At 36.0% G+C, this 18,238-nt stretch overlaps 1 protein-coding gene across 4 annotated transcripts in view; it reads left to right on the forward strand.

Annotated features, from left to right (window-relative positions):
* The window catches only part of LIN9 (lin-9 DREAM MuvB core complex component), a 110,607-nt gene that overhangs the window by 63,913 nt on the left and 28,456 nt on the right, over window positions 1-18,238 (forward strand). For 2 of the 4 annotated variants that reach the window (XM_065878058.1, XM_065878082.1), the window contains 4 exons: window positions 3,116-3,249; window positions 4,847-4,966; window positions 5,822-5,923; window positions 9,751-9,831. In XM_065878058.1, the coding sequence (XP_065734130.1) occupies window positions 3,116-3,249; window positions 4,847-4,966; window positions 5,822-5,923; window positions 9,751-9,831 (437 nt within the window). The remainder of the gene's footprint in view (window positions 1-3,115; window positions 3,250-4,846; window positions 4,967-5,821; window positions 5,924-9,750; window positions 9,832-18,238) is intronic. The other 2 variants (XM_065878068.1, XM_065878076.1) reach the window with 2 other exon arrangements.

The following is an 18,238-nucleotide window of genomic DNA, read 5'->3' on the forward strand; positions in this document are numbered from 1 at the left end:
CTGTGTTCTTTGGATTGGATAATTTCTGTTGATCTCTCTCTCTTTTTTTTTTGCGGTACGCGGGTCTCTCACTGTTGTGGCCTCTCCCATTGCGGAGCACAGGCTCAGCGGCCGTGGCTCACAGGCCCACCCAGCCGCTCCGCGGCATGTGGGATCTTCCTGGACCGGGGCACGAACCTGTGTCCCCTGCGTTGGCAGGCGGACTCTCAACCACTGCGCCACCAGGGAAGCCCTGATCTCTCTTTAATAGATCAGAATCCAGACTTGCTACAATATATTATCTAAAATATTCCCTGATTCTTTTCTTCAAATCTTCTCTTTAACTCTAGAATTTCTATTTGGTTCTTTTGTATAGCTTCTTGAAATTCCCTGTTGAGTCATTGTCTTTAATTCTCTGAACATATTTATAAAATCTACTTTTGAAGACTTTGCTAATGTATCATCTGTGTCAGTTTCTAATTACTGTACTTTTATCCTGAGTAAGAATCATGCTTTTTTATTTCATTACATATCTAGTAATTTTTGGTTGAAAACTAGATATTTTAGATAATATATCGTAGCAACTCTGTAATTTTTTTGAGAATTGTTTTTACTTTAGTAACTTCCTATGCAACCACTGATGTCTCTGCTCAGTTTTTTTTTACCCTTTTATTTATTTTTAAGCTTGCTTCCTAGGGAATGTTCCTGTGTCTGCATAACTTAGTGGCCAACCAGTGACTTAGGCAGAGATTGTACTCAAACATTTTAATCCAGAAAGGCCTCAGACTGATCTCTGTGTGGACTTGGAAAACACATACAAAGTTGCTGTCCGTTTTCAGGTCATCCTTAGCTTTTACTTTTTACCAGACTTTCTTAGGTCTTTCCCACCCAATCACATAGTTTTCCACTTAGGCAAGAATTTATGGAGAGTTTATTTCAGTCTTTTTATGGCTCTCTAGTTTCCAGGATCTCCCTGTTAAATTCCTAGCGATTCTGCCAGTCACCTCAGACAGGACTACCTCTTAGGCTTGCAGAGTTGTGGGGTTTTCTTTCTTTCCCGATCGAGTTTGCCACTCTTAACTAGCACAATCACAGGTTTTTACCCACTGGTCCACATCCTGTCTGCCCCTCTGACAACAAACAACACTGTTTCCATGGCCAACCATACACTAGAAAAACTCTTTTTACCAGCCAAGCTGTTGGTGGAGGTAGAGTGTGAATAGCCTCTTGCAGAAAGGCCACTGAGTTCACTTGTCCTTAACTGAAACTCTAGCAGTTTTTCAACAGTAATCATTTCTTAATTGTTTTCTGCATTTGGCCCATTTCTAGTACCCTGAAATGGTTGTCTTTGACAGTCTTGTACAGGTTTATACAAGTCTTTTGCAGAGAAGAATCACCAACCTCTTCACGCTGCCATAACTGGAGGTCCTTTTCTATATTTACGTTTGTTTATTCAACTTTATTACTCGTATCTTCTGTATACCTGTTTACTTTTCCTTTAATTGGTCTGTCAAAGACTGAGAATGATATTTTTTTTAACTTTTAATTTTTTATTGGAGTAGAGCTGATTAACGATGTTGTGACAGTTTCAGGTGCACAGCAAAGCGACTCAGCCATACATATACGTGTATCCATTCTCCCTCAGACTCCCCTCCCATCCAGGCTGCCACATAACATTGAGCAGGGTTCCCTGTGCTATACAGTGGGTCCTTGTTGTTTATCCATTTTAAATATAGCCATGTGTACATGTCAATCCCAAACTCCCTAACTATCCCTTCCCTCCACCCTTCGCCCCTGGTAACCATAAGAGAATGATATTTTAGTCTTCTACAATTGAGTTTTTATCAGTTGATCCTTTTAAACAGTTTTGCATTGAATATTTGTATTTTATTTAAATGATATCATTGGGACTTTCCTGGTGGTCCAGTGGTTAAGACTCCACATTTACAATGCAGGGGCACAGGTTCAGTCCCTGGTTGGGGAACTAAGATCCCACATGGCACACACTATGGCCAAAAACAATTAAAAAATAAATACTATCTTTATATGTTTTTGTGTGTATAAAATGTGTCACTTTGCCTAGTTTAATGCCTTAAATGCTACTGCTCTTCTATTTTTCACTCATGCTGGATGTTTGCTTGGATTTTCCTTATGTTACTTCAGACTGGATTTAAATAGTGACACAAGAATTCATCTGTCTGAGGGATCCCCAAGACCACCCCCAGGTTTGGTTTGGTGATTCACTAGAAAGACTCAGAGTACTTGGCAAATAGTTGTACTCATGGCCATGGCTTATCTCAGAAAAGGATATAAAGCAAAATAAGCAAAGGGAAAAGTACATGGAGCCAAAGTCCAGAGGAAAACAGGTGCAAGCTTCCAAGAGTCCCCTCCCTGTAGTGTCACACAGACTTGCATAATTCCTTCAGCAGCAAGTTGTGGCAGCACTTGTGAAATGTTGTCTACCAGGGAAACTCATTAGAAACTCAATGCCCAAGGTTTTTACAGGGGGCCGGTTACGTAGGCACCTTCTGCCCAGCACATACAAGAATTGGAAAGCAGGTAACCACATTGTTTGCACAGTCTAAGCACAGTAAACCACTCTTTCTTAGTATGGGAACAATGGGAACACTCCCAAAATTCAAGTACCCAGAAGTCAACATTATAGGCAACCCTTTCTAAGGTTAGCAGTCTGAAACCTAGTAAATCTTTTCTGCATAGCACCCTTGTCTTTTTTTTCTTTTTTCTTTTTTTTTTTTTTTTCAGTTGAACTACTAGTGTTTCACTCATGAGTATAATGACCAAATTTGTTGATTTTTTTTTTTTTTTTTTTTTTTTTTTGCAATTCGAGGTTTAAAGCAATGATATGATGTTAAAGTATTTTCCCCTTAGTTTGGTAGATATATGATTTCATTCATATATCAAATTAGGGATCACCATTTATAGTTTTGTTTTCTGTTTCAAAATTTTTTTTTGTTGTTCCTTTAAGCCTAAAATAAAGTACATGCTTTTTTTGAAACTTTAATAGACAACAGTACTATACTTTCTCCACTTTGAATTACATGCTTGGAGCAGTTTTGTATGTAACAGTGTTTTGTATCTCCTAAATATCATAATGCCTTTTTGTTTCTTTTTTCAGCACGATTACGTGGTGTTCATGATGGTCTGTTCACTGGACAGATAGATGCTGTGGATACTCTTAATGCTACTTATAGAGTAACTTTTGATAGAGCAGGGCTTGGAACTCATACTATCCCTGACTATGAAGTTCTTGTAAGTATCGTTTCATAATACACATGTTTTATGCCTATTAAATATGTGTTGTAGAGTTTTCTTAGGGATTGTATTTATGATAGAATCAAAATTTCACGTCATAGAGGAAGAGATCTTTAGGGGTTTCCAGCCCTGCTTACTAGACTCCTGGAGCAGAACTAAAGTCTTCCACATTTTCCAGAAGCTAGCATCTGTCTGCCTAATTTAGTGTGACACAACTGATCACTCTTGACTAACTAATCTTAGGGAATAAGCTACACAACACTTCCATTTCAGCTGTTGGTATAGTCCTCTTGCAAAATGACTTTAAAAGTATGTTAACATCTTGCACTTCAATATATATATATATATATATTTCTTTTTTTTTTTTTTTTTTTTTGCGGTACACGGGCCTCTCACTGTTGTGACCTCTCCCGCCGCGGAGCACAGACTCCAGACGCGCAGGCTCAGCGGCCATGGCTTACGGGCCTAGCCGCTCCGCGGCATGTGGGATCCTCCCGGACCGGGGCACGAACCCGTGTCCCCTGCATCGGCAGGCGGACTCTCAACCACTGCGCCACCAGGGAAGCCCCTAAAATATATATTTTTATATGTTCCTATTTTATCCTCAGAGTATGCAGGGTGGTTGTTAATTACCCCCACTTTTTGCATGATGAAATTGAGACATAAGTACGTTAGGTAATTTATTCAAGGCTTTCAAGCTGGATTCTTGCCCTATTGAGACTGGAATCCACATCTTTTGAACTTCTGATATAGTCCATTAAACTACTGGACCATTATTTCATGATCATGCTTGATTTAGCAATGTCATGGAAATTATATACCTTTCTAATAAGTTAAAATATAAAGGATAAATATAACTCTAATAGTTTCTTTTTAATGAGTAATGAACTTTTTATAACAAAACTGTTTGCCTCTAAGCATTATGGAAATTAAATTGTTCACATTTAGCCTCCCCCTTTTCCATTTCTTTGTTATAAACTTGATTTTTAAGGGTTGTGAACTTACAATTAAAAATCAAAATTACTTTATCTCCTTAGTGCAAAAATAGAAGAATCTTTTTTTTCTGATCTATACTTTTTAAAAAACTGTGACTCTCTGCTTATTGTAAGGGTTTCCTTATCAAATGTACTTTTAGAGAGGAGTAGGAGAGAAAGGAAATTTGGACTAAATATAGAGCAAGGTATACCAATCTTAGTTTTTTTCATTAAAGGAGGAAATCTTTAAACCTCCCATTTCAAAAAAGAAAAATTACTTTTCTGTTTCATTAATGTAATTTCCTTTATGAGATCACCCAAACATTTCTCCCTGGCCAGATAAGAATTGCCTTTAATTACAGTGGGTAATATTCAGATAGTCTTTAACACAGAGACAACCAAGGGTGGCCATAGATCGCTTTCCTTTCTTTCAGTAGATCACTTTCTTCTGTTTTATGAATTCAACCTCTTAGTAACAGAGTAGTATCCATACTCTGACTTAAGTTCTAGCCCTTTGATCTTTGTAGGTTAATATATTTTATGATAAAATCGAACTGTTATAAAGCTAAAATGATTGGTAAAGTTCTTCAAGTTTTGGGGACTATTTTCTTTTCCCAAAGAGTAATGAGCCTCATGAGACGATGCCTATTGCTGCCTTTGGACAAAAACAGCGACCTTCTCGATTTTTTATGACTCCACCACGGTTACATTATACTCCTCCTCTCCAGTCACCAATTACAGTAAGTAATATTTTTTAGATGTCACCAGTAGTTTAAATGATTATTATGAATGTAAACTATGTTCTTATGAAATACACATCTATTACAATAACTTCAGGAGGTGCCCACATTATTTTGAGTTATCAGATATTAAATAAAAAGTTAATAAAGTAAATAAAATAGTTGCTTCAACTCTGGAAATATTTTCCTTTTTGTAGGATTTTTAATAGAGTAGTAATTATAATAGAATTTGTTCTTTATTTAAGAATAAGATACTTCCTTCCTACTGTATAGCACAGAGAACTATATTCAATATCCTGTGATAAACCGTAATGGAAAAGAATATGAAAAAAAAAGTATATATATGCATAACTGAATCACTTTGCTGTACAGCAGAAATTAGCACAACATTGTAAATCAACTATACTTCAATAAAATAATTTTTTTAAAAAATAAGATACTTCTGGGACCTCCCTGGTGGCACAGTGGTTAAGAATCCACCTGCCAATGCAGGGGACGCAGGTTCATTCCCTGGTCTGGGAAGATCCCACACGCCACGGAGCACCTAAGCCCGTGCACCACAACTACTGAGCCTGCGCTCTAGAGCTGGTGAGCCACAGCTACTGAGCGCGCGTGCCACAACTACTGAAGCCCGCGCACCTAGGGCCTGTGCTCCGCGGCAAGAGAAGCCACCACAATGAGAAGCCTGCACACCACAACGAACAGCAACCCCCGCTCGCCGCAACTAGAGAGAGCCTGCACGCAGCAACGAAGACCCAACACAGCCAAAAATAAATTAATTAATTAATTAGTTAAAAAAATAGATACTTCCTTTTGGAAAGTCAATGGTTAAATAATTCCCTTTTATTCCCACAGGATAATGACCCCTTATTAGGACAATCACCTTGGAGAAGTAAAATTTCTGGCTCTGACACAGAAACGTTAGGTGGTTTTCCAGTAGAGTTCCTTATCCAAGTGGTAAGAATTGCTCTGAATATTTCGGTTATTTGTTTAAAAAACTCAATGACTTTTGTGTTATTAAAGTTGAAAATTTTTCTAGGACCAAATATTTTTATACTTTTAAAAATCATTGTGTTAGTTTTAAGAACTCTGTTATTTTCCAACAAGCTTGAAAATAAGTTATAACAGCAAAAAAAGACTTACAGATCTACTTTTGTTGGGCTTTTCTTGGGTTTGGTTCTTATTATTTTTCTGTGTTAAGGACTCTAACCTTCTAGTATATGCTCTGTGAAACTGAATGGTTAACTGTTCATAAATTGTATAAGTATAAAGGTTTTTATTTAGTAACCTCAGTGCATTCTGCCATTATCAGTGACCTCAGCAATTGTGATGTGTTGGCCAGCTCTCTGGTTAGGAGGAACTTTATTTCTTTTCTGAGACTAGGAATAACTATTCATTTGCTAAGTACTTATTGATTAGGCACAAAGAAATCTAAGGCTAAATCGAAACAAGTATAGAATTATTATATAGAACAATTTTCTTGAATAGCCTGACTCTTAAGAATGTAATGCGCTGTTTGTTTTGAAAATTAGATTAAATAAATTATTTAGTTTGTTTTTTTATCAGTAATTTAATGTTTTATTTTCTTTTTATTTTCTTTTATTTAGTTTGAATCATAGTCTAATAATGTTTGATTTGTTTCTTTTCTTTTTGTTTGAAAAGAAAAACTACTTGGCTTGGGATAGAGTCTTTATAAATAAAAACGTTTATAACGTAATCCATTAAAATATTCAGTGTTACCTTTTACAATTAATGTTATTTTGAGGAAAAGTCTCGTCACTTGTGTGTATGTGTATAGCATTTTTTATTCCTTAGTTGTATGTTGTTAATTATCCTTGGAATACAGAATTACACCTTTTAACTTCCAAAGGTAGATAAGATACTTTTATATGAAAAGTTAAAAATATGAAAAGAGCCAAGGCTTATCATTTTCACACATAGGACACTTCTGTTTTAAAGAAATTCTTTCTTTTAAATAGTGGAAGTAAAAACAGAGCTAATATGTCATATATGGGCAAGTGTGTTTAGGGGGAGATGGGGGGAAGAACAGGGGGTCAGGGAGTGGGAGAGAGGGGCTGCGGGGCGGAGAGAGAGAGAGAGAGAGAGAGAGAGAGAGAGAGAGAGAGAGAGAGAGAGATCCATCGATACACCAGCAGAGGGAGTCAGAGGCTAAATACTAGTACGCTACTTCTAAAGTATTGATGTTTTTATTGATGCTTAGATGTTTGATTACAGTGCTTAATTTTAACTTCAAAATCTACGTGTAAAAGCCTAGTTAAAACACTGCTTTCATTTTTTAAGCTACCTAGCAGATAAAAATAAAAGTCCTTTTATGTACTTGTCTTTTGTAATATGTAAAGTTTTATGAAACTCAGATTTCCTCTTGTTAAGCTGTGAGATATGTTTTTGTCTTTTTCTATTACTGTTTTCTTTCTTATAACAAAATAAACATCATAATTTTTTTGCAAGTTTTATAATTCATAGTTTACAATGAATTTTCTTAGTGAGGAAACTTTCTTTCCTGGGGTTAGGGATTTTGAGGAATCTAAAAGACTGATCCACTTCTTAGAGAGGACTCAGTTTTGAAAAGAATGAAAAGGAAACAGCATGATTTTCTATCAAAAACAAGCAAGAAGGGTCTTCCCTGGTGGCGCAGTGGTTAAGAGTCCACCTGTCAATGCAGGGGACACGGGTTCGAGCCATGATCCGGGAAGATCCCACATGCCGCGGAGCAGCTAAGCCCGTGCACCACAACTACTGAGCCTGTGCTCTAGAGCCCGTGAGCCACAACTACTGAGCCCGTGAGCTACAACTACTGAAGCCTGAGCACCTAGAGCCTGTGCTCCACAACAAAGAGAAGCTACCACAATGAGAAGCCCACGCACCGCAACAATGAGTAGCCCCGCTCACCACAACTAGAGAACGCCAGCGCACAGCAACGAAGACCCAAGGCAGCCAAAAATTAATTAATTAATTAATTAATTTTTTAAAAAAGAAGAAACACAGAACTGAAAATGGGAGAGAGACTGTTGCCTTCATCCCATCTTTTACTGCTTCTAACTCTGAAGAATCACACAAATTTCCATAAAATCCCAACAACTAGGGAAAGGGCACCAGTCCAGAGCTCTGGAGATACTAATGAGGGTCTGTGTGAATAAGTATGTAACATATCTCACCAGGCTCTCCCTCTGCCTGTATCAACTTAGGTCAAGTTTTTAGATTTTTTTTAATTATCAAAAATTTAATGCAGATAAAATCAGACAGGGGACTTCCCTGGTGGCACAGTGGTTAAGAATCCACCTGTCAATGCAGGGTTCACGGGCTCGAGCCCTGGTCCGGGAAGATCCCACATGCCACAGAGCAGCTAAGCCCGTGCACCACAACTACTGAGCCTGTGCTCTAGAGCCCGTGAGCCACATCTACCGAGTCCACGTGCCACAACTACTGAAGCCCATGCACCTAGAGCCCGTGCTCCACAACTAGAGAAGCCACCTCAATGAGAAGCCTGTGCACCGCAACGAAGAGCAGCCCCCACTCGCCACAGCTAGAGAAAGCCCGTGTGTAACAGCGAAGACCCAACACAGAAATAAATAAAATTAATTAATTAATTAAAAAAGAAAAAAGCAGACAGTTGTATAATGCACCTCTAGGTACCCATTATCTAGCTATAACAGTTATCAACAACTCCTGGCCAGTTCCGTTTCAGCTATACTCCCACCCATATTCTCTGTTTTGAGAAATCAGACGTCATATCATTTATCTGTAAATATTTCATTATATATCTTTAAGTGGTAAGGGCCCTTTTTTTTTTTTAAGAGACATAACTATATTATCATTATTACATCTAAAAAGTTAACAAAAAAGTCTTAATATCATCACATATCCAGTCAGCATTCCAGTTCTCCAGTTGTCTCTTAAATGTTGACTGTACTTTTTCCCCATTAACTTATTTGTTGAAGAAACTAGATTATTTGTCCATAGAGTCTCCCACAGTCTGGATTTTGCTGACTGAATCCTTGTGATAACATCCAACATATTCTTTTGTCTTTTATATTTCATGTAAATTGCTCATTGAATATAAAGGTTTGATTTGATTTGGGTTTTTTATTTGATTGGTGTACTTGTTTTTATGTGACTACTTACATGTGTGGTTTTGTGTTCTAATAGGATACCCATATTATTTTATCTCTTTTTTTATATAATGTTGGCTGGTACTAATTATCACTGCGTAGGTCAATTCATTCATTAGGATTGCAGAATGGTGCTATTCTTGTTCTTTGTTTAGTAGCTGAAATAGTTCTATAAGGAAAAACTTCCCCTAATCTATTATTTGGTTACCTAATGGCATATAGTTTGTATAGTATAGGCAGGATAAATGCTTGACTCTTTGTCTTTGTTTTCCAGTTTATGAGTATGGTCACTAGTATTCTCCAACAATGGTTAATTTTGTTTAAGTATCAGTCTGAACTCATGGATTTTAATGTATTTGTGCTTCAGTTAACTGTAGTTAGTATTATGATTGGTCCACACATTGTTCCATATTGGACCAGTGAAAGCTTATTCAGGTTGACTCCTTAATCGTTTTGATATATCCTGGTTACAGTGGATTTTAAAATATCTTCTTCTCAGCCAGTCTGACTTATAAAATAGTGTCTGTGCTATATTTATATTGAAACACTAAAATCTGCTAAAATATCTTGGTGAAAACTTAGAAATTTGACATCTACATGATATACTTAAGTGCCTGTGTTTATGCCAAAACATCTCTTCTTCATTGTCTATAGACCAGATTATCAAAAATTCTCATGATTAAAAAGGAGCATATCAAGAAATTAAGGGAAATGAACACAGAAGCAGAAAAACTGGTAAGGATATTTTTTTTTCTTTGTCTCATTTTAAAATGGTGGGCAGCTTCTATATCTAAAGATTTTAAAATATTTTGTGGAAGAAAACCTTGAGATAAATGTTAATTTTAAATCCTGATTTGCTCTCTCTATCTCTTGTTATACTGAACATACGCTAAGTAAATTAGCAATGCAATACAGTTCATTACCCCAGGCCTCCTTATGCCATTGAATAGGATTAATGGATATAAGGTTCTTTGACAGTTTGCGTGAGTGTAGAATTCTTAGCATTGGTGCCTCTGACTAAGGAAGTCATATTAGCAGAGGTTATTAAAAGTGATTCAGAATAAATAAATCAGGAAATACATAGGCTGGTATCTTCAGGTTATCTTGATGGAGCTTATATCCTATTTTATTAATCTAATGAGTACAAAAATATGAGTCAATTTTATTCATAGGAGAGAATTATCAGAGTTTCTTAAAATGTAGAAAATACTAAGGAAGTTTTTTAATTGTATTGAAAGTCATAACTTGCTTGTGGATTTATAGGATGGTGAACAGATTTTATCTCAAGTACCATCTCCAATTGATTGAAAATGGTTGCAAGGATGTATGAAAGTAAGAGAGAGCTCAGTGATTGGGCTTGGGGGCCAAGGGCTGTAGCTAATTACCAATGTCTGTCATGAATGCAGGAATAGGGAGTTGTCGTAACATTAGTCATCTCTTGTATGGAATGGTGTGAGGGGTAGGTGTGGGTAAATAGCTGGACAAGTAGTTACCTAACTGAATGAGGAACAATCCTTTTAGGATTATGGAATTTTTTTAATCTGAACATGACTTTGAATTATCTAATTTGAACCCATCATTTTTATGGAATTGAAAACTGAAGACCAAAGATATCAAGGGATTTTGGACTAAGATTATGCTGCTATTTAGTAGTACAGGTACCAGAACAGGCTTCTTAGTTCCAGTTTAACTCATTTAGGCATGATATAAAATTAGTGTTGTCAGATACACAGGCTATCAAAGATTGAAAAAAAATAGCCGTAACATATTGCCATTATATATCCTAAATGTAAAAATATTATGTGTTTGCTTCTTTCCTACTGGACTCTCATTCTTATCTTGGTTTCTATCAGTTCTACTTCTACCCTTTATTCTATGCCTTTTCAATGCTCCCCCACTACATTTCCTCTGATCATTTTATCATCTCTTCCACCTTGATGCATAATCAAATTATTTAACTTTCATATCACTAGCTAGGACTTTTCCCTGTATCTAGGTTTCACACCTTAAAGTACTGGACTTGCCTTAGCCTAGTTAGCGTTACGTACTTTTTTAAAAAGGCCTGTTCTGATGTTGGTTTGACTTCTTGGTATGTGGGATCTCTGTAGAAATCTAACTGGCTTGATAGGCTGTATAATTTATTTATGATTAGAAATAATTACCATTATAAAAATTGAAATGCTGTAAAACTATTTAGTTTAGTATATGGTATAAATATGTTTTTATGCTTAGCATATGGATTTCTTCTTCTATGCATATACTTTCATATGTTTTGTTTTTTGAAGTACAGTTGATTTACAGTTTTGTCTTAGTTTCAGGTATACAGCATATTGATTTAGTATTTTTGTCAGATTGTATTCCGTTATAGGTTATTACAAGATATTGGGCATAATTCCCAGTGCTATACAGTGTATTCTTGTTGCTTATCTACTTTTTGTATGATAATTTGTATCTGTTAATCCCATGTCCCTAATTTATCCCTTCCTGCTTTCCTCTCCCCTTTGGTAACCACTAGTTTTCTATATCTGTGAGTCTGTTTCTGTTTTGCATACACATTCATTTGTATTGCATTTTAGATTCCACATATAAGTGATATTATACAGTATTTGTCTTCCTCTGTCTGACTTATTTCACTAAGCATAACATTCTCTAGGTCCATCCATGTTTCTGCAAATGGCTTTTTTTCATTGTTTTTTATGACCAACTCCATTTGTGGAGTATTTACATGCCCACCAATAGTGTATGAGGGTTCCCTTTTCTCCACATCCTCTCTAACATTTGTCTTTTGTAGACTTTTTGATGCTAACCATTCTGACCGGTGTGATGTGATACCTCATTGTGGTTTTGATTTGCATTTCTCTAATAATTAGCGATGTTGAGCATCTTTTCATGTGCCTCTTAGCCATCTGAATGTCTTCTTTGGGAAAATGTCTATTCAGATCCTATGCCCACTTATGGATTGAATTGTTTGCTTGTTTTTTTTGATACTGAGTTGTATGAGCTGTTCATATATTTTGGATATGAACCCCTTGTCGGCCGCATCATTTGCCAATATTGTCTTCCATTCCATAGTTCATCTTTTTCTTTTGTCAGTGGTTTCTTTTGCTATGCAAATCTTTAAGTTTAATTAGGCCCCATTTGTTTATTTTTGCTCTTATTTCTTTCACCTTAGTAGGCTGATCTAAGAAAATATTGCTACAATTTCTGTCAAAGAGTGCTCTGTCTCTGTTCTCTTCTAGGAGTGTTATGGTTTTGGGGCTTACATTTAAACTGTTTTGAGGGTTTGTTTTGTTTTGTTTTGTTTTTGTGTATATGGTGTGAAAGGGAATGTTCTACTCTTACTGTTTTACATGTGGCTGTCCATTTTCCTAGCACCACTTGTTGAAGACACTATCTTTTCTCCATTGTATAGGCTTACCTCTTTTGTCGTAGATTAATTTATCGCAGGTGCTTGGGTTTATTTCTGGACTGTATTCTGTTCCGTTGATCTATGTGTCTATTTTTGTGCCAATACCATGCAGTTCTGCTTACTATAGTTTAGTATAGTGTGACATCTGGGAGGGTTATACATCCAGCTTTGTTCCTTTTTCTCAGGATTGCTCTGGCAATTAAGGGTCTTTTGTGACTTCATATAAATTTTAGGATAATTTGTTCTAGTTCTGTGAAAAATGTCCTGGGTATTTTGATAGGGATTGCATTAAATCTGTAGATTGATTTGGCTAATATGTACATTTTAATAATGTTAATTCTTCCAACCCAGTAGCACGGAATATTTTTCCATTTCTTCAAATCATCTTCCTCAATGTTTTATAGTTTTCAGAGTATAGATCTTTCACCTCCTTGGTGAAGTTTATTCCTAGAGTTTGTTTGTTTTTGGTGCAGTTTTAAACAGGATCGTTTTTTACTTTCTCTTTCTGATATTTCATTATTAGTATATAGAACTGCAGCATATTTCTATATGTTAGTCTTGTATCCTGCAGCCTTTCTGAATTCATCTATTAGTTCTAATAGTTTTTGGGCCTAGACTTCAGGGTTCTCTATAGAGTATCATGTCATCTGCAGATAATGACAGTTTTAGCTCTTCACTTGCAATTTGTGTACCTTTTATTTCTTTTTGTTTTTGATTGCTGTGTCTAGGACTTCCAGTACTATTTCCTGAATTTAGTGGGAAAGCTTTCAGCATTTCACTTTTGAGTATTATGTTGGCTGTGGGTTTGTCATGTATGTTGAGATTTGTTCCCTCTATACCCACTTTGATGAACATTTTTATCATGAATGGATGTTGAATTTCTCAAATGCATTTTCTGCGTCTGTTGAGATAATCATGTGATTTTCATCTTTTGTTTGTTTAAGTGGTATGTCACTGGCTAATTTGCGTATGTTGAACCATCCTTGTGACCCTGGGATAAATCCAACTTGATCATGATGTATGATCCATTTTATGCATCATTGGATTAGGTTTGCTTATATTTTGTTGAGGATTTTTGCATCTCTATTAAACAAAGTTACTGGCCTGTAATTTTCCTTTTTTGTAGAGTCTTTGTGTGATTTTGGTATCAGGGTAATGGTGGAGCCTCATAAAATGAATTTGGGAGCGTTCCCCCCTCTTCAGATTTTTGGAATAGTTTGAGAAGGATAGGTATAAGTTCTTCTTTACATGTTTGGTTGTCTGGTCCTGGACTTTTGTTTGCTGGGAGTATTTTAATTGTAGATTCAATTTCACTCCTAGTGATCAGTCTTCAAATTATCTGCTTCTTCTTGACTCAGTCTTGGCAAGCTGTATCTTTCTAGAAATTTGTCTGTGTCATCTAGGTTATCCAGTTTGTTGGCATATAACTATTCATAGTATTCTCTGTCATTTTGTTTCTCTGTAGTACTGTGTTTATTTGGGTCCTCTCTCTTTTCTTCTTGATGAGAGCCTGGCTAAAGTTTATCAATTTTATTTGTCTTTATAAATAACCAGGTCTTGGTTTCATTGATCTTCTCTGTTGATTTTTTGGTCTCTATTTTATTTATTCTCTCTGATCTTTTTTATTTCCTTCCTTCTGCTGACTTTGGACTTTGTTTTTCTTTTTCTAATTCTTTTAGGTGGTATGTTAGGTTGTTTATTTGAGATTTTTCTTATTCTTGAGGAAGGCCTATATCACTATGAACTTCTCTCTTAGAACTATTTTTGCTGCATCCCATAGATTTTGGAAAACTGTGTTTTCATCTTCATTTGTCCTGAGGTATTTTCTAATTTCCTTTTTGATTTCATCATTGACCCTTTTTTTTTTTTTTTTGAGTAGCATATTGTTTAGTCTCAGTGTGTTTGTTCTTTCCTGGTTTTCTTTCTGTAGTTCATTTATAGTTTCATACAGTTGTGCTTGGGACAAACGCTTGATATAATTTCTATCCTCTTACATTTCTTGAGACTTGTTTTGTGACCTAGTATGTGATCTATCCTGGAGAACGTTCCATGTGCCCTTGAAAAGAATGTATATGTATTCCGCTATTTTTGGATGTTATTTCCTGTAGCTATCAATTAAGTCCAACTGGTCTAATGTGTCAATTAGGACTACTGTTTCCCTGTTGATTTTCTGTCTGGATTATCTGTCCATCGATGTAAATGGGGTGTTAAAGTCCCCTACTGTTATTATATTTTTGTCAATTTCTCCCTTTATGTCTGTTAATATTTGCTTTATATATTTAGGTGTGCCTATATTAGGTGCATGTATGTTCACAAATGTTATATCCTGTCTTGTTTTGATCCCTTTATCATTATATAATGCCCTTTGCTACCTTTTGTTATAACCTTTGAAAGTCTATTTGTCTGATATGAGTATTGCTACCCCTGCTTTCTTGTCATTTTTGTTTGCATGAAATATTTTTTTATACACTCACTTTCAGTCTGTATGCGTCTTTTACCCTGAAGTGAGTTTATTAGGCAGTTTATTGAAGGGTTTTGTTTTTTTAATCCAGTTAGCCACGCTGTCTTCTGGAAAGTTTAGTCCATTGGCATTTAAAATAATTATTGATAAGTATGTACTCATTGCCATTTTAATCCTTGTTTTCCAATTGTTTTTGTAGTTCTTCTTCATTCATTTCTTCTTTTTATTTCTCCTGTACTGGTTTGATGATTTTTTTAGTATGCTTGAATTCCTTTCTTTTTGGTTTTTGTGTATCTACTGTAGGTTTTTGATTTGTAGTTACAATGGGGTTCATATATGTTGACCTATAATTATGTCTACTTGCTTTAAACTGATAAACATTTAAGTTCAAACACATTCTGAAAAGTTCTACAGTTTTCACTCCCCTCCTTCATATATATATATATATATATATATATATATATAAAATATATATCATATATATAATATATAAATATATATATATATTTTTTTTTTTTCCCCACACACACACTACACGGGTTGTGGGATCTTAGTACCCTGACCAGGGATCAAACCTGGGGCCCTGGCAGTGAGAACACCGAGTCCTAACCACTGGACCACCAGGGAATTCCCCTTCATATGTTGTTTTTTGATGTCATATTTTACATTCATGCTTATCCCTTTACTGTTTATTGTAGTTATAGTTGCTTTTATAATTTCTTTTTTTTTTAATCTAGGTACTGTCTTATTTAAGTGATCTTCAATCCTTACTATTTGCCTTTTCTATTGGGATTTCCCCTTTCCTATAGACTGTTAACTTCTTTTCCATTTAGAGAAGACCCTCCAACATTTCTTTTAGGCTAGGTTTAGTATTGGTGAATTCTTTTAGTTTTTGCTTGTCTGAGAAGTTCTTTATCTCTCCTTCTATTATAAATTATAATCTTGCTGGGTAGAGTATCCTAGGTTGCAGGTTTTTCCCTGTTAGGACTTTGAATATATCATGCCACTCCCTTCTGGCCTGCAGAATTTCAGCAGAGAAATCAGTTGATAGGCTTTTAGACATTCCCTTATATATGACTCTGTTTTTCTCTTGCTGCCTTTAGAATTTTCTATTTATCTTTAACTTTTGCCATTTTAATTATGATATGTTTTGGTGTGGGTCTGTTTGGGTTCACCTTGTTTGGGGCCCTGTGTGCTTCCTGTACCTGGATATCTGTTTACTTCTTTAGATTTGGGAAATTTCCAGCTGTAATTTCTTTAAATACAGTTTCTCTCTATCTTCTCCTTCTGAAAACCCCATAATGTGAATGTTGGCACATTTTATATTATCCCAAAGATCTCACATGTTGCTTTTGTTTTTTTTGTTGTTTGTTTGTTTGTTTTTTGGTTTGTTTATTTTCATTTGTCTTTGTGTCTGCTGTTCTGATTGGGTGATTTCCATTATTCTGTCTTCCAGATCATTTATGTGTTCTTCTGTCATTTAGTCTGCTATTCATTGCTTCTAGAGTGCTTTTATCTCAGGAATTGAATGACCTATTTTTGATTGGGTCTTATTTATAGTTTCTAGTTCCTTGTTAAAATGATCTGTGCTTATAGATCATTTCTCTTAATTCAGTTAGCATTTTTATTACCAAATTTTTTATTTTTTGGCCACACCACGCAAACTAAGATCCCATTCTTGCAGGATCTTAGTTCCCTTACCAGGGATCAAACCTGGGCCCCTGGCAGTGAGAACGCCAAGTCCTAACCACTGGACCGCCAGGGAATTCCCATATTACCAAATTGTTTAGCTCATTGTCTGATACACTGATTATCTCTGTTTCATTATTTTTCTTTCAGGGGTTTTCTCTTACTTTTTCAATTGAGAGTAATTCCTTTGCCTTTTCATTTTACTTTCTCTTATCTCTGTGAATTTGGGTGAAACAGTTATCTATTGTGGTCTTGAAGGGGTGTTTTTATGTGGGAGTGTCCCTTTGTAGACTGCATGTGCCCAGTGTCTTTGGTTTGAAGGCTGAATTTTATGAGGATGACAGCCACATCTTTCCTGAGGGTGTACTGGCCACTGTCACCTTGATAGGAAGTGTGACTGCTGTTGGAGGAGCTAAAGCCTGCGCAGAGTGCGAGGCAGAACTTCCTCCCTGCTCAGTGGCCATTGCCACCCTGACAGGTCAGAGTCTGTTTCCGAGTTGCTTTGAAAATTATTTTCTAACAAAAATGAAATTATATCATTATATATTAACTTATTTCAGTCTCTTAAAATTTCTGTATTATACCATAATTTAAATAATCTATTAATTGATATTTAAGTTATTTCCATGATTATACTAAAATACTGCTACAGTAAATGTTCTTGTCTGTATAGTTTTGTGCATTTGTTTGTGTCTATTTGTAAGATAAATTCATGGAGTCAGATCTACCCACCACCAGTCCCTCCCATCAGGAAGCTTGCACAAGCCTCTTAGATAGCCTCATCCACCAGAGGGCAGAGAGCAAAAGCAAGAAGAACTACAGTCCTGCAGCCTGTGGAACAAAAACCACATTCACAGAAAGATAGACAAGATGAAAAGGCAGGGAGCTATGTACCAGATGAAGAACAAGATAAAACCCCAGAAAAACAACTCAATGAAGTAGAGATAGGCAACCTTCCAGAAAAAGAATTCAGAATAATGACAGTGAAGAGGATCCAGGACCTCGGAAAAAGAATGGAGGCAAAGATAGAGAAGATGCAAGAAATGTTTAACGAAGACCTGGAAGAATTAAAGAACAAACAAACAGAGATGAACAATACAATAACTGAAATGAAAACTACACTAGAAGGAATCAACAGCAGAATAACTGAGGCAGAAGAACGGATAAGTGACCTGGAAGACAGAATGGTGGAATTCACTGCTGCAGAACAGAATAAAGAAAAAAGAATGAAAAGAAATGAAGACAGCCTAAGAGACCTCTGGGACAACATTAAATGCACCAACATTTGCATTATAGGGGTCCCAGAAGGAGAAGAGAGAGAGAAAGGACCAGAGAAAATACTTGAAGAGATTATAGTCGAAAACTTCCCTAACAAGGGAAAGGAAATAGCCCCCGAAGTCCAGGAAGCACAGAGAGTCCCATACAGGATAAACCCAAGGAGAAACACACCGAGACACATAGTAATCAAATTGGCAAAAGTTAAAGACAAAGAAAAATTATGGAAAGCAGCAAGGGAAAAATGACAAATAACATACAAGGGAACACCCATAAGGTTAACAGCTGCTTTCTCAGCAGAAACTACA

The sequence above is a fragment of the Phocoena phocoena genome, chromosome 1 (assembly GCF_963924675.1).
Source record: "Phocoena phocoena chromosome 1, mPhoPho1.1, whole genome shotgun sequence".
In the NCBI taxonomy this organism is placed as follows: domain Eukaryota; kingdom Metazoa; phylum Chordata; class Mammalia; order Artiodactyla; family Phocoenidae; genus Phocoena; species Phocoena phocoena.